At 38.8% G+C, this 27,167-nt stretch overlaps 1 protein-coding gene and 1 pseudogene across 1 annotated transcript in view; both read right to left on the bottom strand.

Annotated features, from left to right (window-relative positions):
• METAP1 (methionyl aminopeptidase 1) overlaps nucleotides 1-23,069 on the bottom strand; it is a 78,693-nt gene extending 55,624 nt beyond the window's left edge. The window contains exon 1 of the mRNA XM_090266328.1: nucleotides 22,797-23,069. Within this exon, the coding sequence (XP_090122454.1) occupies nucleotides 22,797-22,910 (114 nt within the window). The 5' untranslated portion in view covers nucleotides 22,911-23,069. The remainder of the gene's footprint in view (nucleotides 1-22,796) is intronic.
• A 3,559-nt stretch (nucleotides 23,070-26,628) lies between these two features.
• On the bottom strand, nucleotides 26,629-26,960 carry LOC150019329 (large ribosomal subunit protein eL37-like; annotated as a pseudogene).
• Nucleotides 26,961-27,167: the final 207 nt, after the last annotated feature.

The following is a 27,167-nucleotide window of genomic DNA, read 5'->3' as shown; positions in this document are numbered from 1 at the left end:
ATAGCAGCCCATCACACCGCCATTCAACATCTGTTGGTGGAAACTACCATTTGTTGAGTATAGGGAACTGGTCCATGTGGCAATGGTGAATGTAGCTCAGCTCTGGTTTGGAAAACCGACAGGCCAAGGCAGCACACAGATTGGCTTTCCCGTGGGAATCAGGCCTGCATTGTATCTAGGCTGCTTTGAAGCTTGCTTTTGCTAAAACTCCCTCACCCTGAGTTGGAAACAACAAATGTTTAATGTACAATTTTTAAATACTTTCTGAGCTGTTTCAAGGACAGGATATCGCTAGCCCAGCATCCTTATCACTCCCTTGCATGTATGACATTCTTTTCTTTATTATCTGTAAGGAATAATCATCTAAAGTGACCTTACCTTTAGCATAATGAGTTATGGCTTTGTTTAAGGTAATCCACTCTGAAAGCAATAAAAGCCTGCCTAGGCAAGTGTTGGGGCACTCTCATCCCTAGAAAGTGGCCATTCTGTCCCTTTTCTCCACAGGATTCATAGAGTCTGTGTGAATTTATTTGCCTTCATCTGCAATGCCGGGGACACTGCTGGCCAGAGTCCATGACACCTTCTGTGTGTATTATGTCATTCAGACTTCACACTAATCCTAGGAATTGGATATTATATTCGCATTTTACAGACAGGAAAACTAAAGCAAGGAAGGGTTAAATAATTTGACAGCTCAAACAGCTGTTAGGTAGCAGAGCTGGAATAAAGGGCTCTGGATCCAAAGTCCACACTCTTTCCATACAGCTACAAGGCTCCTGGGTAGTGCTCTGAAGAAGCAACAGCTCAGTAAAGGTGGTTAAGATACTGGTCTGCACTACCCTCACCCCTAAGACCTTGCCTTATACATCTCTTCCACTTGGCTCTCTGAGTTGTAGCCTTTATAAGAAACTAGTAAAAATAAATAAAAACAAAAACAATTTAGCAACAGATAGGGGAGAGAGGAAGAAGCAGATTAGATCAAAGTAAAAGGAGACAGATTTAAGAGAAAGGCTAAATAAAAAATTTTAACTTCTATTTTTAAAAATATAAGAATGAAAAATATATAAACATTTATCAATATATAGTAAGAACTGAAAAAAGAATCAAGTCAGCCCTGGACAGGTAGCTCAGTTGGTTAGAGCATGATCCTAATACGCCAAGGTTGTGGGTTCGCTCCAGTCAGGGCACATATAAGAGGCAATCAATGGATGCATCAATAAGTGGAACAACAAATCAATGTTTCTCTCTCTCCCTCCCTCTCACTCTCTCTCTCAAAAAACAAAAGAACAAAAAAGCATAAAGTCAAAGAAGAAAAATGAAGACTAGTCTCAAGCAGAATCATATTAACCACTTAATAAACATTCTACAAAAGATTAATGTTTTCATTCACAGAGCTTCTCTTAATAGTAGTAATTATTTTTTTATTATACACTATAGTAACCCATGTTATCAAGCACAGGCAGGAGAATAGAATGTTTCTTATTAAATTCAGCTGAATATGCTGATTAAGAGATGTACATACCATGTCTCTTGAAAACTCCTGGGGCTACATAGTGATCACTCCTGAGACATTAGAGATAAATTGTGGGGGCGGGGGAGGAGGCAAGTGCCCCTCACTTTAAATTCTTGGCAGCTAATACGTATTACTTTTTTTAATAAAAAAAAAATATTGAAACTACTTAGTTTAGAAGACCTACTAGACACAAGAAAGAACAGGGTGACATATAAGTTCAAGAAAATATTCTTTTAAGAGGATACAGGCCCATTTTGTAAGCTCTCAAGATATTACAACCAACAATTAGTGGGGTTTCATTCATAACTATAAGACTTGGTTGCTTCTATTTTTAAGTTTTCAAGAAATTGAAGGTTTATCAGTTGCCAAAAGCGATCAATATTAAATGAGTCCTCAATATGTAAAAGGCATTCCTGAATGGCAGTTTACCACATTTGAAAGTACCTATTTTGGGTCCAAACTAAGATATTCCATTTAAAATTGCTATTTAATATCTTTTACTATTACTGATATATATACCCAAATTATTTCTAGCTAAAGGATATAAAGTATAAAACTGCCACCCATATGTGGTTTCAAATTAGAAGCAAATGCTTTATAACCTTAGGGGAAAAAAAAATACTTTCTTAAAATGCTATTTTTCAAAATTTTCCATGAATAGTTTAGCAAAATGCAGAAATCAGGGATTACTACCCAAGAGAAGGTAAAGGAAGGCCCCCAATAATGTGAGATGATCCCCTATCCTCACAAAAAAATAAAACCCTATACGGAAGAGCTAGAGAGCAACTAACTAGTCCAGGCTGGAAAGGCCAGAGACTCCTTCAACAACATGAAACAAAAGTGACAGAATACTGCTTATGTTTAAACATGCTAAGAAGAGATTTACAAAAATAAAGGACGGTTTGGGGTAAATTAAAGATAAGTACACAGAAAGCTAAGTAAAGGAGTTGCACAGGTAAGGAAAAGTAATCACAATGTAGTTAACAGATTAACACTTATACAGTGCCTACTATGTGCTGGTCATTCATTATTCTAATTCTTTATGTATGTTAACTCTTCACCCTATGAAACAGGTACTATTTATATACCCATTTTACAGATGAGAAAACTTAGATGAACAGATGTCAGTGACTTGCCCAAGGTCACACAGCTATTACTTGTAAGTAGACTACATGACTTTGTCAAAACCATTTAAAAGTCAGAAGATAGGCATATGGCAGTTAAGTGAAATAGCTAAATCCTCTATCTCCTCTACCTCCATTCAAGAAGTCTAGAGAGAAGTCCTAAAACCAAATTATCATGACATTGCAATGTAATCATGTTATTTAGAAATACAGTTAAATGCCTAAATAATGTTTAAAATGTTAAAACAAAGATAAACTCTAGAAACGTAATGTACACCATCATGACTGTAGTTAATATATGTCTTATATTTAAAAGTTGCTAAGAGGGGGACAACTGTAATTGAAAAACCAAAATAAAAAAATTAAAAAAAATAAAAAATAAAAGTTGCTAAGAGAATAAACCTTCAAAAAGTTCTCATCACAAAGAAAAAAATTTTTAACTGTGAGGTACTGGATATTAACTAAACTTATTGTGGTAATAATTTCACAATATATACATACTTGCATATCAAATCATTATGTTTTATATCTTAAACTTGTACAATATTATATGTCAATTATTTCACAATAAAACTAGGGGAAAATGTCAAAAGAGATTACCTGGTATGGGGGTGTGAGGATTATAGAATATTTGACTCTAAGTCCTGTGCTTGTCTTTTCAAGAATCAAAACCATGTTTAAAAAATTACAATTAGCGTATAATCTCTAAAATGTATAGTGAATATACATTAAGGTTCACTTCCGACAGCCATTTTCCAGCTGCATGAAGATTCCATCTAAAAAAACTGTTTTCTTATTCTGAGTTAAGGCATCTTGTCATCTGAAGCAAACATTATACTAATTAATACAGCAGTAAAGCAATGTGTTGACACTTTCCTGCTCAATTGAGTATCCCTTCAAGTGATCAAAACACACAGCCCAGCTCATCCAAACTCTTCCCTGGGCAACATGAGCCTTCTGGTGACCTAGGCTTGACAGACTGGCATCTAGAGAAACAATCAGACTACTCCTTTATTTCAAATCGTCATTACCCTACCAACACTGCTGTCTTCAGTGGTCCACCCCTTACAGTGGGTATGTCTACACATTCACCATTATTTGTTGGTTGTTGCTAGTTTCTCCACTCAGAAGGTAATGTCATTTACAACACCACAACAGCCAGAACTCAATCATCAAATGTTCCTCAATTCTAAATAAAGACTTTTCTAATTGCAAATGCTTGCCATCTGGAGTATATCAGAGCAGGTTCCAAACGTTTTTCTTTTTACCCCTCTTGATCACAGAACTCTAGTAAAAAGAAATCTAAAGCAATCCTCAGTGTTTCAAACAGAAAAAGTGCCCTGGCTCGTGTGGCTCAGTGGACTGAGTGCCGTCCTGCAAACCATAGGGCTACCGGTTCAATTCCCAGTCAGGGAACATGCCTGGGTTGTGGGCCCGGTCCCCAATTGGGGGCACAAATGAGAAGCAACCACACATTGATGTTTCTCTCCCTCTCTTTCTCCCTCCCTTCCCTTCTCTCTAAAAATAAATAAATAAAATTCTTAAAATTGAAAAAAAGTACATTTAAGAAAAAAGAAAAAAAGCTGCTCTGAAACAGGAGCAGGGATCTAGTGCCATTGTATTTGCACATATTTCCATATGCATAATTCAAACCAATTACTCTTAAATAACTAGATGTCCTCTCCTACATTCAAACCTTACCTTTCTTCAAGAGTACAGAAGATGACCATACCATAACTGATTTTAAACACCATTTCTCTGAAAATTCCTGTGCCCTGGTGAAAAATGATCCTTAAGCAATCACTGCCTCTACAATTCAGTTAATAATCTATTCCACTGTAATCTCTACCATCGATTTGATATTCTCAGGTAAACGTTCAACCAACTAAAAGCAGTGTATGTTTATTAAAGGAACAGTATTTCAAAACCCTTCTCTATCTTCACTTCATGGTGGGCAGAATAAAAACCCAGAATAATGTGTAAAGACCAGCATATAGGACACACCTTAAAGCAGTCATGAAAAATTATTTTCATATCTTTTCTGAAAAGTCATAAGCTGTGGACCAATTACCAAATTTAAAAATAATCATCCTTGATTCTACTTCAGCAAAAAACACTTTCAACAAGATTAAGAACAAGAACATAGTCCTGAAAAAGTATATGCTTTAGATTTTTCAGACTACTTGGTATTCAACTCTGCCCCACATCAATTTTTCTCCTAACTATACTTTCAGTGTAGCCATCATTAATCAAAATTTTGAAATTCTGCACATTCACTGAAATGTAACTATCCAAAGAGCCTTGTGTTTTCCTTAAAGGATTTCATGATGCTTATATTTGATTAATGAAACTTACATCAAATCCCAGCTTTTTAATGAGAGGACTAATAGGATAATTCTCATTAAAGCAACTGGGGAACTGTCTCACAAAACACCTAAATTAACTAATAGCTTATATTTCAAGATGTGTAAGGATTTAAGAAAGTGAATAAACCAAAATTCCACCTGCATAAAGATACTCACCTTCCTCTTACTTACAGAGGCCATGAAGAAACCAGTTCGTATTCTTCAAAATCACCGATGACATCAAGATTTTCAAATCTAATAACTCTTGAAGACAACATTGTTCCTTCCCTAAACCCCAGTGTCTCACTCTTTTTCTTCTTTTCACTATCAGACCATGACCACTCAAAACCGTGAGTGACTATCCGCTCCCTGAAGAATAAATCCTGACCCCTCAACTGCGCAATCTTTCCCTTTTATCTCTGAAAAATGTACCAATAACCCAACTAAATTAGACTTAGTGTTCCCCAGACAAACACCACACTTTCCTTTCCTTTGCAGAACCTGGTCTATCTGCTCCTGACACTCACCTTCACACCTGTATCTTCAGAAGCTTACCTACCCCTTCAGGTCCTTTTCAAATGCTGCCTTCTCTATAGTGTCCACACCACACACACCCAACCCCAAACCTAACAGGTCCAATATATTTATTCTGTACTACCTGAGAGCACTTTGTCTCCCTGCTTTTTTCTCCACCTATTTAACAGGTCCAAAACACTGCCAATTAGCCTTTAAAAATAGTAGGTAAAACTTTGATTTTCACCCCAAGAAAACACACTTTTTCTTTACTACCCACAGGCATCTACCAATTTTAGGAGCTGATATGGGGAGGTGTGGTTCAAGAAAACACACTTTTTCTTTACTACCCACAGGCATCTACCAATTTTAGGAGCTGATATGGGGAGGTGTGGTTCTCAGTCTTGGTGACAAATTAGAATCACCTGGAACGCTTTTATCTAAAAATACACATGCTATTTCCTTCCTCAAATTAAGTCAGAATTTCTGAGGATAAGCTATGTAGGTGATTCTTATTTATTTTCAGGACTGTGAATCACTGGAGGGTGAAAAAGTACTACCAGAGTTAAAGAGAGCTGTACTTTCATTTCACTGCCAGAACAAGTCATTCCCCGCTCTATTTTAGGCCCTGCTGACTTGCCAAACTACCAAAACAGCTCCCAACTGGTTTCCTTACCGCCACCCTCTCCTCTCCCTAATCTTTTCCTATTCTGAAGCATCCTACTAGTAGTTACTAGAATTAATACTAAATGGTTTTCATAATGTGACCACCTACCCACTCTTATCCCTTGAAGAACCTACTATTTTCCTCTTTTCCACCATGTCAAAACTAAAACAAATTTATGTTGTGAGGGTACGAGAAAATGGGTACAACATACAATGTTAATGAGTGTGCCGAACAGTCAGCTGGTACTGAAAAGGCTACAGTATCAAAATAGAGCATGCATGTAAATATTTAATACATAAAAACGTATACAGAGTGGGGTAAAAGTAGGTTTATAGTTGTTTGTAAATAATACAATAATTAATAATAATACAAGAGGAAACAGTTTTGTATACTCACAACTGTAAACCTATTGCCCTACCCTGTATACTCACATTCAAAAATATACTTTGACCCAGTAACACCACTTCCAAAAATTTAGCCAAAGAAATAATTTGACAAATGAGCAAAGATGTATGCAAAATTAATGTTCACTGCAGCACTTAGAATTGTGAAAAATTAAAGAGAATTTAGGTACCCATCAATACAAAATGGATTAGATAATTATTCAACCATGTAGGTGAATTTTATAGTCATTAAAAGTAATGGAATTCACCTTATCTATGGACATACAAAGTCCACAATGGTTTAGGTTTCAGAAAGGTAAATTAAAAGGAAAACTGAAAAATCTAAATAACATGGAAATTAAGCAATGCGCTCCAAAACACAACCAATGGGGGTCAAAGAGGAAGAAAGACACAATGGAAATTAGAAAATACATCAAGACAAATGAAAACAAAATACCAAACATACTAAATATACAAATACCAAAATTTATGGAATGTAGCAAAAGCAATGCTAGAGAAAGTTTATAGCTATAAACACCTACATTGAAAAAGAAAGATCTCAAATTAAAAACCTAACTTTATACCTTGAGGACACAGAAAAAGAACCAACTAAATCTAACACTCAGCAAAGTAGAAACAGAAGAAACTACCTCAACATAATAAAATCTATATATGGAAAGCTGACAGCTAACATCACAGTCAATGGTGAAAGAGTGAAAGCTTTTCCTTTAAGACCAAGAACAAGGAAAAGAAGCCCACTCTCACCATTTCTATCCAACATTTTATTGGAAGTCTTACCCAGAGCAATTAAGCAAGAAAAATTAAAAATAAAAGTAAAAGTAAAATTATCTTGGTTCACGGATGACATGATCTTATGTGTAGAAAACTTCTAAAGATTCTAAAATGAAAAACTATTAGAATAAACAAAATCAGTCAGGTTGCAGGACACAAAATCAACACACAAAAATGAACTGTTTTTCTGTATGTAAACAATGAAAAAGGAAATTAAGAAAACAATTATATTAACAATAGCATCAAGAAGAATAAAATACTTAGAAATAAATCTAACAAAGGAGGTGAGAGACCTGTACACTGAAAATTACATAATATTCCTCAAAGAAATTAAAAGCACAAATAAATGGTAAGATGTCCTGTGTTTATAGATTGAAAGACTAACTATTATTAAGATGTCCATACTACTTAAAGCAATCTACAGATTCAACACAATCCCTATCAAAATCTCAGACATTTTTTTGCAGAAATCAAAAATATCATTCTAAAATTCATATGGAATTTTAAGGGACCCCAAACAACAAAAACAATTTTGAAAAAGAACAAAACCGGAAGACTCACACTTCTTGGTTTCAAAACATATCACAAAGCTACAATAAACAAAACAGTGTGGCACTCCCGTAAAGACATATATAGTCTAATGGAATAGAATGGAGTCCATAAGTAAATTCTCATATATATTCAAATGATCTTTGACAGGGGTGTCAAAACCAATGAGAAAAGGACAGTGTCTTCAACAAACGGCATTGTGAAAACTGATATCTTCATGCAAAAGAATGACATTAGACTCTTTTCTTGCACAAAAATTAATTCAAAATAAAGACCTAAATGTAAGGCCCAAAAAGTATAAGAATCTTAGAAGAAAACATAGGGGAAAAGCTTTATGATATTGGAGATAGCAATGATTTCTTGTATATGACACCAAAAAGAACAGGGAACAAAAGCAGAAATAGGTAAGCGGGACTACATCAAACTTTAAGACTTTCGTTCATCAAAGGACACAACAGGGAAGTGGCAACTTATGGAATGAAAAAAAAATTACGTCATATACCTCATAAGGGGTTAATATCCAGTACACACACAGATTCCTACAACTCAATGAGAAAAAAATCAGATAACCTGATTAAAATAAGGGCAAAGGAATTGAATAGACATTTCTCTAAAAATGATACACAAATGGCCAATAAGCATATGAAGGGTACTCAACATCACTAGTCATCAGACAAATACAAATCAAAACCACATGAGATATCATCTCACACCTACTAAGATGTCTACTACATTTTGGAAGTGCAGATCATTCCAAGAAGCACCAACAAACAATAGGAGTAAAAAAAATGGGGAGACAGAGAAACAACCTCCCATCAAAAGGAAAGGTAGAATCCCCAGAAAGAGTGCTAAATGAAATAGAGGGGAGCGAACTATCAGATATGGAATTCAAAACATGGATTATGGAGAAGCTGAATGAGCTCAGCGGAAACTTCAAAGAACTCCAGAAAAACTACAAGGAACTCACAGAAAATTACGTGAGCATGAAAAAGGACATAGAAGCTATCAATAAGAGCCAGGAGGAAATGAAAAATACGATCTCTGAATTGAAGAACACAGTAGAAGGAATTAAAAGCAGGCTAGAGGAAGCAGAAGATCGGATCAGCGAGCTGGAGGACAACCTACACAAAAACTCCCAGACAATGCAACAAAATGAAAAAAGACTGAACAAGACTGAAGAGGTTCTAAGACAGCTGCAGGACAACATGAAACGTAATAATATCCGTATCATAGGACTTCCAGAAGGAGAAGAAGAAGAGCAAGGGATAGAAAACCTCTTTGAAAAACTAATGACAGAAAACTTTCCTAACATGACGAGAGAAAGAGTCATGCAAGTCCAGGAAGCACAGAGGGTCCCAATGAAGATGAACCCCAACAGGCCCACTTCAAGACACATCATAATTAAAATGCCAACATTCAAAGACAAAGAGAGAATCCTAAAAGCAGCAAGAGAGAAACAACTAATAACATACAAGGGAGCTCCAATAAGGCTATCATCAGATTTCTCAGCAGAAACACTACAAGCCAGAAGGGAATGGCAAAAAATATTCCAAGCAATGAAAAACAAAGGCCTACAACCAAGAATACTCTACCCAGCAAGGCTTTCATTCAAAATGGAAGGTGAAATAAGGAGTTTCCAAGACAAAAGAAGGCTAAAAGAATACATCTCCACCAAACCAGCATTGCAAGAGATGCTAAAGGGTCTGCTTTAAGAAGATGAAGAAACAGAGAGACAGAGAGGAACACGAGTACAAAGGGGGAAAATGACAATGAATAAGTACTGAAAGAAAGAAGGAACTTCTACCATTTGCAACAACATGATTGGAACTAGAGAGAATTATGCTTAGCGAAATAAGCCAGGCAACAAAAGAAAATTACCTTATGCTGTCACCTGTTACAGGAAACTAATGAACAACACAAACAAATGAGCAAAATTGAACCAGAGGTATGTAAACAAGGAATAAACTAACAGTAACAAAGGGGGAGATGGGAGGGAGAGAAGCGGTAAGAAGGGGAAGGGTCTAGTCAAAGAACATGTATGAATGACCCATGGACATGGACAACTGGGTGGGGACTGACTGTGGGGGGGGGGCAGGGTGCAGGGAAGCAAGAGGGGGAAAAAAGTGAGACAACTGTAGTGGAAAAACAAACAAACAGAAAATTTTTTAGTGGGGGGGGGAATAAAAATATAAAGAATAGAAATGCAAGTTCAGTGAATATTAGAAGGACAAGGATTTTCCTTCCGATAAGACAGTCCTACAGATTTAGAGACTTGTATGTGGGTTATGTTACATAAATTAACATGTGTTTTCTGTTTTCAAAGGGCATAAGCCTACAATCTCATTACCTGAGTGATTATCTGTATGCATAGGCCTCACTTAATCCTGTCTGCATTGCTGCCTCCTGAGACTCAATGGTTTGGCTGAACTAAGTGGCTGGGTTGGTGAAGAACGGGGTGGTCTGTGGGCTTCACTTTAAAACTGGTTTCTCTTTTCTATCCTAATGGCTTGGACAGAAAAAGCCCAGAGGCCTGAGATGGGGGAAACCTAAAATATTTCCCTCAGTCCAAAATAAGTATAATGGGCAAAAGGGTTTTGGACAGGTGAGATGTACCTGGCACACCTTCCTCCAAAGAAGCCCTTCTTTTCCCTAATGTGGGACATTGAAAAATTAATACCTGTCTTTTGTCATCTAGTGGTTACGGATTAAATGATGTCCTTTAACCCTGTTGCCCCCAGAATACAACAAGGATGCCAGCCTGTCAAACCAAGCATGCCGTTGTCCAGAGACAGCCAACCAACCTGGAGTCTGCACGATCCTTCCCCTTGTGGGAAGGCCACCCTCCCCTCCACATCCCCACTCTTATTAGGGATTTCTTGACCCACGGGTAGGTAGGACGACGACCATGTCCAGCTTGAAGCAGCTAGAGGAGCTCGAGACCTTCATCCATTGTCCTTTATAAGATTGTAAAGGGTCTTAAGTCTGAGAGGGAGGAATTGTTATTTTTTATTGTTAAAATATTTAACTAATTAATTAATTAATTTTAAAAAAAGAAGAAGAAGAATATATGAAAGGGTGAGGCGGGAGAGCTTGTATGTACGACCCATGGGCATGGACTTGGAGAGGGGATTGTTGGGGAAGGGGGGTGCTGGGCGGAGGGGAGCGAAGGGGAAAAAAAATTGGAACTATTGTAACAATATAATCAATAAAATATACTTAAAAAAAAAAAAAAAAAAAAAGATGTCTACTACATTTAAAGAAAACCTGAAAATAACAAGTATTGGTGGGGATTTAGAGAAGTTATAACCCTGTGCACTGTTGGTTGGGGTTGGTGGGATTGTAAACCACTATGTAAACCATACTGAGATGGAGCAATGCCATAAAAAAACAGTATGATGGTTCCTCGAAAAATTAAAAATATAACTACTAAATGATCCAGCAATTCCACTTCTGGATATTTACTCAAAAGAATTAAAAGCAAGGTCAAAGATATATTTGCACAGCCATGTGCACAGCAGCACTATTCACAATAGCCAAGAGGTGGAAGCAACCCAAGTGTCAATCAAAGAATGAACAGATAAACAAAATGTGGTATATACTTACCATGGAATAACCTGCAGCCTTAAAAGGAAAGAAATCCTGTCAAATGCTATAACATGGATGAACCTGGAGGACATTATGTTAAGTGAAATAAGTCAGTCACAAAAGGACAAGTACTATATGATTCTACTTGTATGATGTATCTAAAATAGTCAAATTAATAGACATAGAAAGTGGAATGGTGACTAATTTCTGTAGGGCTGGCAGGAGGGAGTAAAGGAGCGTTGTTGTTTAATGTGTATAGTTTCATTTCTGCAGGATGAAAAAGTCCTGGAGAGCTATTCCACAACAATGTAAATATACTTAACATTGTTCAACTGTACACTTAAAATTAGTTAACATAGTAAAGTTTACAGGTGGTTTTTTTACAATTTTTTAAAAATTTAAGTTATAATGCTATACAGCTGCATCTGAAACTAACATAACATAATACTGAATGTAAAATGAAATTGAAAAATAAAGATTGAGATGTATATTTTTAAAAAGTGAATAGCTGTAAAATATAGAGAATCCCATTTTTGTTCTGAAAAAATAAAACAGCTAACATTTGAGCATGCACTACTACTACTTGTGTACTACTATCATGCCAAGCACATGATTTAGGCACTTGCTATGTATTAACAATGTTATTCCTCACAATCACTTTAAGAGGTAGGCATTATTATTACTATCTCATTTTACAGATGAGAAAGCTGAGACACACACAGATTGATTAACATGCCCCAAAAAACACGTAGTTAATTAATGACAATACCAGGTTTTAAATACAGGCCTTCTTGAGACAGTATCTATGCTCTTAACCTCTATATAATATTTACATAGGAGTCTGGAAAGATAATAAACCAAACTGCTAACATTCTCTTAGGATATGTTCATGATGGAGTTTTTACTTTATATGCTTCTCTCTTAAATTTATATGGAGATCATACAATGCTTTTCATAATGAAAAACAAAAGGAAATATTTACATTTTGAAAAAGAAACGTAATGGGACAAGCAAGGTCTCTATCCCTGCAGCCATTTTATTTCCTTATACAGTGTTTCTGCACTTGTACTCTTCACTACAATAAAGCTAATCTATCTGCTGCAACACACATACCTCAGCTTGCTATTGCCACAAACATGTCCTTTCCGTGGACAGAATGTCCTCTCCTTTGCCCTAATACAGACCTTTTTATCTTTCAATTTAATTAATTAACTTATTTATTTATCAAAATCCAGTTCTTAACTTGCCTACTTCAGGAGGTCTTCTAGAACCTGTCCTTACTTCTACCATTTTCACCCATTTAATATGCTGCTTTAAGAAACAGAGCTTTAGTGGTTTTATTTTGTCCTCACAGAGAAATCAGCAAAGTTCCTTGATGATGTCACTAACCCTTCTCCCAGAGGCAAGGACATTCCAGTAGCAAGGAGCATACTCAACATCCAGATCTAGCTAGATTTAGACATTCCTATCAGAAACAAGGGCTACTTCGAAACAGGACTGATTCCAAATCTGAAATGTGAAAATTACAAGATAAATCTGATTTGTCTTGTGCCAGAAAGCCAGGATGCAATGAGACACTAATCGAGGAGGGTCAAAAGGACAAGAAAGTTACTATGAAGATGGTACCACTGACCACATCAAAAAGAATAGGACTGTAACTGATTTTAATATTTAATGAAGAAAAAGTCCAAAGGTTCTTTGGCTGAAAAATGAGAAAACAACAATAAACATTTGTAACCACTGGAAGTGACTGGTATATTACCATTACATATCTTTTTAATAGGAATATTATACTGCCATTTTTAGGTGGAACACAGTTTATTCACCAGTTGATAGGGGAAAACTCTTTCTTATAGGTAAAAATAATCATCTATTAAATGACAATGGGGGACTGACTGGGGGTGGTAATCACCTTTGGTAACCCACACTGAAATAATTATCAGACAAAAATCATCAAGGATACTAAAACCACTAGGAGAAAGACTGTTGGGGAAATGTGTATACTCATAATACCAAAGTATCATCCTACAGATTACAAGGCAATTGCAAAGTGAAAATCATGTTCACAAAGGTGACCTGGTCACAGCCTCCTGTGATCAAGTTTAGTACCACTGGACAACGATGCATTCATTCTATGCCTCCTAAGGTGATATAATATGAAATACACAGCATCACCTATGAGTCTTCTTGTCAAGTGAATCTTGGCAGAATCTAATTAGGTCTTTGGACCTAATTTTTGGCTTACAGAAAATACAGAGGTGAAAAAACAATTTAAAGACACTATGAGGAGCCCTGACTGGTGTGGCTCAGTTGGCTGGGTATTGTTCTGCAGAGAAAAAGGTCACCGGTTCAGGCCCTAGTCCAGGCACATGCTTGAGTTGCAGGTTCCGTCTGCAGTCGGGACATGTGCAAGAGGCGACTAATTGATGTTTTCTCTCACACTGATGTATCTCTCCCTCTCTTTCTCTCTCCATTCCCCTCTGTCTAAAAATAAATACAATCTTTTTTAAAAAAGATATGAGGAAATGATCATTGAAAATGTATGACATTATACAAGTCAACTGACTAGTCTCTTCAAAACATGAGTATCAGAGAAATAAAGATGAGACGACTGTTCTAATTTAGAAAAGACAAAGACACAACAACTAAATGCTATTTGTGAGCTTTGGTAGAATCTTGATTTCAAAAAAGAACAAAACTAAACAAAACAAAAAATACAACTGACAGCCTTGGTTCCCATGCCATACCCCCCACCCCCTGCCCACCGCCCACCTGCAGCTGTCTGGGAGTTTCCCATGATAGTAGGGTACATCAATCGGAGCTCCATTTGGCTTTGATGAGCCCTAGACTCACAGCAGCAAGATAACAACTGAATTCAATAGTTTCTTTTTTCTTCCGCCTATAAAACAGCCCCTCCTTCCCTAGGACCCCGGAGTCAGGCCATTGGTGGGACGGCTTCCTCCCCCCTTGTTAATTTCCTTAAATAAACTCCTTTTCTTCTGCTCGCTGCCTCCTCACGGTTCTCTGAGCGACACCGTTCTTACAACAACTATTAAAGATGCCTGGAGGATAACTGAGGAAGTTGAAGAGGACCGTGAGATGAATTTTCTTTTGTTGTAACAATGATATTGTAGTTAAGAAAAATGTCTTTTTCATTAGAAAGTGCATGCTGAATATTTAAGAGGTGTGGTTAGCATACTAACTGTGACTTATTCTCCAATGTTTCAATAAAAAGATAAACAAATGCAATACACACAAGCACACATAAATAAAGCAAATAGAGCAAATGTTAATTTATGTGATGGGTATACTGTGATTAGTTATAATAGTCTTCTTTAAACTTTTCTATGTTAAAAATTGTTCACAATAAAAATCTAGGGAAACAATGAAGTTGTAAAATAATCAAAGAAAAATAATTCCTTGTCTGTAAGTTTCACTTAGCACCTCCTTGTCTTTTTAAAATACTTTGTCAGTACAAGGAGCCACAAGCTCGTTGAGAAGTTACATTTTTGCAAGTTTACAGATACGAAAATAGCCCAATAAATATTATTCAAAAGTAACACAGAAGACCAATAAAAAGTTTCTGATGATGGGAGTATAAATACAGTCACACTGGAAAACAATTTGGCACCACCAAAGTAAAGCTGAACACATACATATCCTATGACCCAAATTTTTCTCCTAGGTGTATACCCAAGAGAAGCTCACACACAGATGCCAGGAGTTAGGTACAAGAGCATTGAGAGCCGCACTGTTTATAACAGCAGACACCTGAAACAACCCAAAATTCCATTAACAAAGGGATGAATAAATTCATTGGAATACCATACAGCAATAAAAATGAATGAACTAGAGCTATGTGCAATGTGGATGAATCTCAAGAACATGATGTTAAAGAAAAGTTGCTGAAGAATACTTGCAGTGATTTCATTTATAAAAATTTAAAAACATCAAGACTAAACAATGCATTATTTAGGAAATAAAATCTAAGGAAAAGGAAATGAACGGTAAATACAAAATTCAGGATAAGGGAGTACCTCAGGTAAAGAACACATAGGAGCCTTCTGGTTTTATTGTTTTACTAGTAATATTCTTTTTAGTAAGTTAGGTGGTTAGTATACAGACATTTACTGTATCATGTGTCTACTGTATCATTATGGATGATATATTAGTTTTTTATTCTTACTCAATATGTAATAAAAACAATTTAATAAAAAAAATTACTTACATGTAAATCCTGACTTTAAGGTACTTAAAACCTCAAATCAAAATTAATATTAAATTACTCATGTAATGCAATAACTACATTTATATTTTTCTCTACATTTAAGTAAACAATGCAAAGTTAGCAGTATTGAAACAGTCAACCCCATCACTAACACCAATTAGTGAAATAAACAGGAATAAACTAAATTCTATTTGAAAAAGTCATGCCCTATTCAAGGGAAAAATAAACTGCAATGTAAAAAGCCGTACATTTATCTATTTTACTGAATAATTTAAATTCATAGCTTGATGAATAATACAGGCTTAATCTTCAAAATCTGAGGCAAAGGGTGGTCCTTTTGCAACTTTTAGATAGAATCATTAAATTCAGTTTCACAATATGGAGAAGTCTCTGCTGCCTCCCACTTTAAGATGATAAGGAAATTGCTAAAGGCATAATTTCACTTATCATTTATATCCTACCCACTCTTCAAAGGCATGAGCTTATGATGCAGGTAAATGCCACATTAGCAGACTCCAGCTGACAGGGTTCTTAGGAATGTTATCCAACAGGCAAAGCACAGCTCGGTTATATCAGGAAGCAGTCCCTACTGAACTTTGCAATAAAATAAGTTCCTGGGGACAAAAAGGGGAGAGAAGCTTTTTTTTAAGTTATATTTTATTGATTATGCTATTATAGTTATCCCCATTTTTCCCCTTTTGCTGCCCTCCACCCAGCAACCCCGATCCTTCCCGGCAATACCCACACCTTTGTTCATGTTCATGGGTCATGTGCATTAAGTTCTTTGGCTACTCCATTTCCTGTATTGTACTTTACATCCCCATGGCTATTCTGTAACTACCTATTTGTACTTCTTAATCCCCTCACCTCTTCACCCATTACCCCATACTCCCTCCCAATCTGGCAATCACCAAAACACTCTCCATATCCATGATTCTGTCTCTGTTCTTCGTTTCCTTAGATTTGTTTTTTTTTTTTAATTGTTGATAGATATGTATTAGTTATCACTTGATTATTGATAGTATTGACTTTCTTTTTCTTAAATAAGTCTCTTTAACATTTCATATAATAATGGTTTGGTGATGATGAACTCTTAAGTTTTTTCTTGTCTGGGAAGCTCTTTATCTGCCTTTCCATTCTAAATGATAGCTTTGTTGGATAGAGCAATCTTGGCTGCAGGTCTCTGCTTTTCATGATTTTGAATATTTCTTGCCAATCGCTACTAGTCTGAAAAGTTTCTTTTGAGAAATCAGCTAACAGTCTTACGGAAACTCCTTTGTAGGTAATTAACTGCTTTACTCCTGCTGCTTTTAAGATTCTCTTTATCTTTAACCTTTGGCATTTAATTATGATGAGTCTTGGAATGGGCCTCTCTGCATTCATCTCGGTTGGGACTCTGTGCTTCCTGGACTTGCATGTCTATTTCCTTCACCAAATTAGAGAAGTTTTCTTTCATTATTTTTCCAAATAGATTTCCAATTTCTTGCTCTTTCTCTTCTCCTTCTGGTACCCCTATAATGCAAATGTTGGACCACTTGATGTTGTCCTAGAGGCTGCTTACACGATCCTTGGGTTTTGGGAAGTTTTTTTAGATTCTTTTTTCTTCTTGTTGCTCTGATTGGTTGTTTTTGCTTCCTTATATTCCAAATGCTGATTTGATTCTCAGCTTCATCCACTCTACTGTTCTTTCCCTATAAATTGTGCTTTATTTCAATTAGTGTACCCTTTGTTTCTGACTGGATCTTTTTTATGCTATTGAGGTCCTCACTAATTTCCTTGTGCATCATTATAACCAGTGTTTTTGAAACCTGCATCTAACAGATTGCTTATCTCCATTTTGTTTATTCTTTTTCTGGAGTTTAAATCTATTCTTTCATTTGGCCCATGTTTCTTTGTCTCCTTGTTTTGGTAGCCTCTGTTTGTTTCTATGTATTAGGTAGAGCTGCTATGACACCCTGTCTTTGTAGCGTGGCCTAATGTAGTAGGTGTCGTATAGTCCAGTGGCACAGCCTCCCCTATCACCCAAACTGGATACTCGAGGTAAACCCTCCATGTGGGCTGAGTATACCCTCCTCTTGTAATTGAGCCTTGATTGCTGTTAGCAGGTCAAGAGGAGGGATTTACCCCAGCCAGTCAGCTGCAACAACTGGCTGTGACCACTGACCACCAACCTCCACCCTCCGTGGAGGATCAGCTGTGCTGGGACAAGGTGGTGGTGCTCCAACGTGGTCTATAGCAGTCCATTAGGTGTGCAAGCTCCAGGGTTTACCATATCGTGCAGGCCACGGTCAGCCCCAACCTGTGTTCTGCCTGGGACCATCCTGCATAAGCCACAAAGCAATTCTGCAGATGGCTGCAACTTGTGCTTGACTTGGAGGTTCCCAGGCAAAGCCAAGCTGTGAACCTAGGCTGGCTGCTGTTAGTGCTGCGCCTGGGGCCACTTAGCAAGATGTATCGTGGCTAGGGGCTGGGAGCTGGGAGCTCACTGAGGCCACTGATGCTTGTTTGATAGAATTTAGGAAGTTATGAAGCATGAGTCAAGGCCAGTTATTCATATGGAAAAGCGACTGTCAACTGCTTGGGGGAGCCCATAAATTGGGTGGGGCAGAGCCTCGGGGGATTTCCAGGGCAAGGCAAACAGTGTTAGCCAGGTTGATGGAGTCTCAGGTAAGGCACCCACCTGCCAGCCCTGTGAGGGGAGGATTCAGAACAGGAACAACTGCCTCTGCTCACCTTTCTGTCTGGGAGAAAACTGTCCCTTAGCTCTCTCCCTGAGGCAAGACACTTCAGTATGCTGCTGGTGCCTTTCAAGCTGCTACCCTGGTACTGGAGCTAATGGGGAATGAGTCTAAGTAAGTCTGTGTGCAGGTTCTTTAAGAGCAACTGCTTGGGATGCCAGAGGTTTCTTCCACCAACTCAATCTCTGCTGGTTTTTGCAGCCAGAAGTTATGGGGACTTATCTTCCTAGCACTGGAACCCTGGGCGAGGGGGCCTGGTAGTCCTAGCTCTTGAGATATCCCTCCCAAATTTTTATCCACCACACATGGGTGTGGAACGAGCCTGTTCTGCATCTCCATGTCTCCACCCCTCCTACCAGTCTGGATAGATGTGGTTTCTTTAATCCACAGTTGTCAAATTTCCATTGAACTGATTTCTGATGGTTCTGAGTGATGGTTGTTCCAAATTTAGTTTTAATTTTGGTGTGGTTATGTGAGGAGGCTATTTTAGATACCTCATGTAAGTTAAGTCATGTAGTATTTGTTTTTCTATGACTAGTTTATTTCACTTAGTATAATGTCCTCAAGTTTCATCCATGCTGTGGCATATTGCAGAATTTCCTTCTTTTTAAAGGCTGAATGGTATTCCATTGCAAGTTTATACCACATTTTATCCATTCACCTGTCCACAGGCTTAGCTATAGTGAACAGTGGGGTGAGGAGAGAACTTATTTGCAATGTGTAATTTGGAGGTTTCCCAAGGTCCTTCCCTTGGGTTCAACTATATAGCTGCCAAACACATATGTTGACCAAGGCAGGCCTAACTTTTAGGATATACTGAGTTATTCTTTATTCAAAGCCAGACACAAGACTGATACCAATCAAAGAAATCAAAATAAAAAGACTTATAATTGTTGAGCTGGGAGCACTGCCTGCTCAAACATGAATAATCAAATGCTTCATGTTAAAACTATTAGGTAAGGAGAAAGAGTATAATTATATTTATATTTCATTACATTAAAATTTTAATGTGCAGAGAATACCAATGGTTGCTGTGTAAAGTATTCCTACCTATATATGTCTACTAAATAGGTTTGCTATTAATACCAAAGACAATTCCTCATTAATACAGGAGTTACCATGCTACTGCTTCTCCTTCCTAACATTTACATGTATTACGTATGTCACCCCCACCAAATTCACTAAGACCAAACTAAAATTTCTGCAAGTATGCCAACCCTGAAAAAGACTTAGGAAAAGGGGGATACTAAAACTTCTATCCACAAACTACATGAACCACATGAGCTCATATCTACTTCCAATGGCCTTTCAATCTCTAAAAAAGTAACTCAGTTAAAGACTTGTTCTAGTGTTGATTACCTGCCAACCAAATGATGCTTCTTTTTACAAGGTCAAGTGGAATATAAGTATAGTTCATTCCGAAACTCCAATGAGTCTGTGCTCAGCCCTGAAATTTTCTTTATTTTCTAGAATTTAAATTCCTAAGTCAAAATAGTGACATTAATAATTTGTTTGATAAACAGCCTTCAACTGTTTTCTATAAGTGTAACTATTAACACACACTAAAAAAATTTTATTGACCACCTACTGCATACAAAACGTGTTGAAAAATGACCATAGGGCAGTGAACAAGATAACTTTATTCATGAAGCTCACCTCATTCAGAAACTGAAAAACAGATAAATAAGAAAACAAAGAAGATACACATTGTATAAATTATAAAGGAAATAAACAAGGTGGTGTGGCAGAGTAACTGGGAAAAGCTCTCTTCTGTGACCGCTTTTTGTAGTGTTGTTCTCAGTTTATTCCCAAAGACAAGCTGGCTAGACAGCCAGCGTGGGGACCAGAGAAGAAAGGAGTACTACAGGGAAGACAGACCACTCCTAGTGAAGATGATCAGAAAAGTGGCAAGGAGAAGCCCCAGTTTCATCACAGATGTAGAAACGGATTAGAAAAAATTAGTAATTTGATCAAAGTTTCAAGCCAGGACTGAAAGAATAGCTGTGGTTTCAGAAGACAGGTTACATTTGGGATGAAGAAAAAAATATAAGTACAGCTTCTGGTTACAGCAAGAGAATAAAACTGGACCAAGAAGAGTTGCCCTAATTACAGCACTAGCATCCTGCAAGCAATGGTAACTCTATTTGTTATGGTAGACAGGAAGAATAATCAGACTGTGCTATGCTAGGGAAAAATAACTCCTGTAGAAAAGGTTTTGTTCGCTTGTTTTTTTGTGTGTATGTGGGTATTTGCAAGGTGGGGAACTAGAGTAGGAAAATACATTAAGAGACCACTACAACTGACTTGGTGAAAAAAATTTTTAAACTGAGCTTAGGAAGTATTATTAGAAATGAAGAGAGAGACACTATGAGAGCAACTCGGGATATATATGACTACAGGTATAGCAATGATACCAGAAATATACCTGTGGAATCCAACATGAAATAACTCCAATCCTACAGTACTGAATAAACCCTATATGTTTTCACAAATTGGCTGGAATTTTTCTACAAACCCCAATGAGCCAATGTTCTTTGTACTGAATGCTACCATGCCTAATTTCACCTATGCTTGATGAAGATGGTTTCATAGTATCTTTAAAATCCTAACAGATAAGTGTCTGTACATACTATTTCATTTAGCATCACAATTTCCACCTGATCCTAAACACAATGTAAACCACATTATTCTATTCAAATGGTACACAATTCCCAAAAGGAAACTGTAGGTTCTTTTGTTTTAAGTCTAGGTCCCACATAAGCCTCAAAATATTTGAATCTGAAAATTATTTTACAGAAACAAAAGGACTCATATACCGGGTTTAGTTATGTTGAGTAGCCCCACTGCTATTTTTAGAATGAACAACACTTCTCCATGTGCAACTTTTTCCAAATGATACTAACAAGGTCAAGGATCATACCCTATCTAAAAACAAGACCTATACAACATAGGTAGGATCTCTTACAATGGCTTATCTACAAGTGTTTCTGTCTTATGCATTTTACTTGTATGTTAATTTTATACACATCCTCATGTTTATATATTTAAAATATTTATACTATTTGTATTTATTGTTCTTATGTATTTGTTTTTGTTCCATTCACTGATATTTTTACATATGGCAGTATAATATTGTACTGGCGGCCTGTAAAAATATGCCTTAGATTTTACCAGCATTTCATATTCATTGGATAATTGGAGGCTCAAAACAACCTTATGATATATGTAAGGAAAATATTTTCCCCTCTGTACAATGGCGAAATTGGAGCTCAGAAAGGTTAAGTAATTTGACTAGTTCAAGATCACATAGTAATTGGCAAGGGCAGGGTCCTGACCTGATCTTCAGACTTTATGTTCACGCTCTTCTCCCCACCCCTCCCACCCCCGGACACTACCAATTTCATATTTGAATATTGATGTGTCTCTCTTGACTGCAACTAAAAGCCACGCCACTGCCACTCTGCCAAATCCTGAGTGTCGAAACGCAGCCAGAACACTACTACCTTTCAGTAAACATAAACACGAGCACACGCTTTAGTCAGGACCCCATTCAATGCTGGGTTTGCCTCACTGCACAAAACTTATTAAAATACACTACAGCCTTAAAGCATAACCCTTAATGGCACTGTCTTTTCCACTCAGTGGGAAATTCAGTGAATGCAAAGGTGATTCATACCATTCATTTGTGATTTTCTAAATAACTTTGGATGCCAAAGGAAAATAATGAATTACAGACTTGCCTCCATCATCACCCTCAAAGTTGTTTAAGTGTCAATGCAAGATAGTTAAACACAAGGACAGAGGTGGGAGCTGGAGCCAGCATTCCTCCTCCCTCCGACTGCCACTGTCCCCAGGCAACCCAGCGGGTCTCTTTCAACCCCAATCCCGCCGTGACCAGAGTGACTACCGGCCCCGAAGCCCCCCGCGACCCAACATAGGAGCCCTGCCGGGAGCTGCGGCAGCCGCAACTCGCTTGGCTATGGCCGCCCCCTTCCCCAGGCGTCCCCACCTGTCCGGCAGCCCGCACACCTGGGAGCCCCTGAATGCGCGTTGCCGGAACAGACCCCTAAATGCGGCCCCCCAAGGCGTCCCGGCAACCCCGCGCAAGTCTGCTTCCGCTTCCACCCCACATGGTCGCGACAGACTGCACCCCCGCCCCCGCAAGCGCCCCCAGTCCCGCAGGGTCGAGGATCGCTGGCGGCGGGAGGGGGGGCGCCAGCGCTGTGAAACGGGAAGGAGGAAGAGCAGCAGGCGCGCCCGCCCGGGGAAGAGGAGGAGCGCGTCCTAATCCGCCGCGAGGGCTGGCGGAGACGGTCCGCCGCCACTGGCGGCAGTGCCGCGGCGGAGCGGGCAGCTTACCTGTGAGCAGAAGTACGAGCCCTGGATACCCAGCTTGATGCAAGTGGGACACTGGAGCTTGGCCTCGCTGCTGCAGCCGTCCGTCTCACACACTCGGGTCTCCACAGCCGCCATGCTGCCTGACTGCTGGAGGAGCGCCTCACCGAGGAAAAGGAGGAGGAGGCAGGGAGGAACGGCTGAGTGGAGGGAGGGCCGGCCAGAGAGGAGAGAGAGGCCGAGCCAGAGGCGGAGCTGGGCCAGCCGGGCCTTGGGACGGAAGGAAGACGAGCGCCCTCTCAACCTAGACAACGCTGCGCGCCCCTCCCCTTCCCCGCGCGCGCAGCTGGCGCCCCGCCCCCCGTCGCGCACGTGGGGGACGCCAGAGACCCCGGCGGAACCCTCCACAGGCTCTGTGCGCTACCCCGCTGTCTGCTGGCGGGGAGTGCGAGTCCCAGTGCCTTGCAGTGAAGGCCAGGCGAGGCCCGAGGGCAGGCCCGCATGCCTCGCGCTCCGTGCTTGTTCAGGCTCATCCCCGGTCGTCCCTTACTGACTGAATCCCAAGGTCCTGAATGTCCCCACGCTCCCAAGCAGTTGGAAAGGGCTCTCCACTCTGCGTCAGCCCATCCGCAGCTCCATAGAAAAGGGAAATAATGCCCGTTTTTAAAGTTGTACTTCTCACTGACTCTGCTCAGAGGCCAAAGGACCAGTGCTCATTCACAAAAAAAAAAAAAAAAAAAAAAGAAAGAAAGAAAGAAAGCCAGAGACTTGTCTATGAGGTGGGCTAGGATTTGCATGACTCGCCTTTGAGCCTGATATTATTTTTTTCACACCAACCCCCTTCATTCACAATCTACAGTGCTAGTACTAGTAAGACAGTGGCTATTAAATATTAAGTACAGCCCTGGCTGGTGTGGCTCAGCGGATTGAGTGCCGACCTGTGAACCAAAGAATCACTGGTTCGATTCCCAGGCAGGGCACATGCCTGGGTTGAGGGCCAGGTCCCCAGTTGGGGGTGCATGAGAGGCAACCACACATTGATGTTTCTCTCCCTCTCTTTCTCCCTCCCTTCCCCTTTCTAAAAATAAATAAAATATTTAAAAATATATTAATACAAAGTTTAGTTATATTCTATATATAATATTTCATATCATCCGAGGTAATTAAAGAGGTAAACGGGGGTGGTGGTGGTGTATTAATAATGAAATGTCAGAGTTGCAAGGAGCATTAGAGGTCATCTGATGCAAATCTGTTGCCTAAATTCCTTCAACTATATTTCAGACCTGCCATTTTCTGACTTGTGCTTGAATACCTCCTGTCACTAGAGAAGAGAGAGGAACTAAAATTTATTGGTCATCAACTAAGTACTGTGAACTTTGTGTTAGCTATCCAATTTTTAAAAAGATACATATTAAAAGACAAGAAATGCTCATATTTTATTTTAAATAACTTTGTTTTGCAATGTAAGCAACACAAATATGATAATAAAGTTTTAAATGTTATACACACATAAGTAAAAAGACATCAGCCACCAAATATATGTTAATGTATGTATATGTATTTTACATGTATATATGCAAACAGTATTTTTAACAAAAACAGGAAAACATACTATGTAGAGTATTTCACAAACTGCTTTCTTCAATTATTATCTTGAGAACTTCTTTCCTTGTCATTAAATATACTTTCACCACGTGATTTTGCTGTCTGCATAACATTCTGTTGTATGATTTACTGAACCAAACTAATAGACATTTAAGTTATTTTTAAAGTGTATTTTATTGATTATGCTGTTACAGTTGTCCCAATTTTTCCCCCTTGCTTCCCTCCACCTAATGCCCTGCTTCCCTCCAGCAATCCCACTCCCCTTAGTTCATGTCCATGGCTCATGCGTGTAAGTTCTTTGGCTTCATCCCTTCCTATACTATTCTTAACATCCTATCTATTTTGTTCTACCAATTATTCTTCTTAATCTGTGCACCATTTCCTCCTTTCTTTCCCTTCCTGATAACCCTCCAAATGATCTCCATACCTGTCATTGTGTTCCTATTCTGGTTGTTTGCTTATTTGTTTTTGTTTTTATTTTTTAGATTCAGTTGTTGATAATTGTGAGTTTGTTGTCATTTTAATGTCTATAGTTTTGATCATCTTCTTTTTCTTAAATACGTACCTTTGACATTTCATATAATAATGGCTTGGTGATGATGAATTCCTTTAGTTTTACCTTGTTTGGGAAGCATTTTATCTGCCATTGCATTCTAAATGATAGCTTTGCTGGGTAGAGTAATCTAGGTTGCAGGTCCTTGCTTTTCATCACTTTGAATATGTCTTGCCAGTCCATTCTTGCCTGCAAAGTTTTTTTTGAGAAATCAGCTTATAGTCTTATAAGAACCCCTTTGTAGGTTACTCTATTCTTTTCTCTTGCTGCTTTTAAGATTCTCTCTTTATCTTTAACCTTTGACATTTTAATTATGGTGTGTCTTGGTGTGGTCCTCTTTGGGTCTATCTTGTTTGGGACTCTGCTTCCTGGACTTGTATGTCTATTTCCTTCACCATATTAGGGAAGTTTTCCTTCATTATCTTTTCAATTAAGTTTCCAATTTCTTGTTCTTCCTCTTCTCCTTCTGGCACCCTTATGATTCAGATGTTGATATATTTAAAGTTGTCCCAGAAGTTCCTAAGCCTGTACACATTTCTTTTCAATTCTTGTTTCCTCATTCTGTACTGGTTGACTGCATATTTCTTCCTGTGTTCCAAATCATTGATTTGAATGCTGCTTCCTTCCCTTCGCTATTGGTTTTGTGTGGATTTTTCTTCATTTCACTTAGCACAGCCTTCACTTCTTCCCTTATGCATTTGCCGTACTCAGTCACGTCTGTCAAGTCTGTGAGCATCATTATCACCAGTGTTTTGAACTCTGCATCTGTTAGGTTGGCTATCTTCTTGTCACTTAGTTCTCCCACTGGAACCTTGACTCTCCTCAACTTGACAGCCTCCTTTGTTTGCCTCTGTGTCTTAGGTAGAGCTGTCACACCTGTTACATTGTAAGGAGCAAAGCCTTAGGTATTCATCAGTGTTGGGTGACCCATTTCACCACGTTGTGGCACTGTATGTGGGGGTGGGGTCAGAGAGGAAACAATGCCACTTGCTCAGCTCTCACTCCTCTTCTAGGCACTTCTCCTACTTCCTGCATGGGACTGGTGCCCTCTAGTTGTTGCCTTGGTTGTGGTTCCCAGTGTGGGTGGGTTTGCAGATGTTCTAGGACAGTGGGGGCCCTCTAAATGAACAGACTCTGCTGAGAGACCAGCAGTTTCTTCCACCACCCCAACCCACACTGATTTTCACAGTCAGAAGCAATGAGGCTCTATTTTCCCAGGCTCTGGAACTGTGAGTTGCATGGTCTGGTCTGGGGCTAGGATCATTCCCTAGGTGACCTTCTGACTTTTATAATGTGTGACTTCCCTTTCCACTGGCCAGCCACAGCCACTGCCTTGCTGCCACCGCTGCAGCCACCACCACCATACCGCATCCTCTCTGCCCCTCCTACCTCTCTGGAAGAGTATTACTTCTTCATCCTGTTGGGCTTCCATGCAGTTCCATTTTCTGGTAGTTCTGGTTGTTTTTAGTTTTGAGGTAGATGTAATCCTTCTTATTGTTGGGGAAGGAGGCAAAGCATATCTACCCACGCCTCCATCTTGTTTGGAAGTCTAGGTTATTTTTAATTGTTATGTATTACAAACAAAGTTTCAGTGAATAACCTTTTAGCTAGAACTTTGCATACATCCTTATTTACTTACATACATATTTATTTATTTTAAACCCAGAATCTTTATTGTGTGATTAATCATTGAAATCCTTATGATGAACTGGATGCTGCAACAGCTGTCCTCTTGGGTTTAGGTATTGTTCCTTCAAAAATCCATGCCTGAATCCACAGTATACAATTTTTAGGTGCCCCATGAAACCAGTCCTGGTGGTGTTTCATTGTTTAGCTTTGGCACTCCCCCCAGTCATACTTCCAATTCCACTTGCAGGTAGCCACTCTTGCCACAGGTATACTTCTGAAGGTGGTAGGCCCTTGAGCCACTGCACAGCTCAGCGTGTAAGTCATGTTGTGGCACTTGCTGAAAGATGATGTCCCTTTGTCATCTGGCTTCTGCAGCCAAGACCAAAGAGAGCTGCACACATCCTTATTTACTCAGGATGTATTCTTGAGAGTAAAATTGATGCATCAAAGGGCTGTCACTGTTTATTGTTTTTTCTACAGTTTGTCAAATTTTTCTTCAGAAAGTGTGTTCAACCCTGGCTGGTGTGGCTCAGTGGATTGAGTGCTGGCCTGCAGACTGAAAGGTTGCTGGTTCGATTCCTCATCAGGGCACATGCCTGGGCTACAAG

This window comes from Furipterus horrens, unplaced genomic scaffold, assembly GCF_987537825.1.
Source record: "Furipterus horrens unplaced genomic scaffold, mFurHor1.1.pri manual_scaffold_2, whole genome shotgun sequence".
Lineage (NCBI taxonomy): Eukaryota > Metazoa > Chordata > Mammalia > Chiroptera > Furipteridae > Furipterus > Furipterus horrens.
The sequence above is the reverse complement of the archived record's forward strand: the minus strand, read 5'-3'. Positions and strand labels throughout refer to the sequence as shown.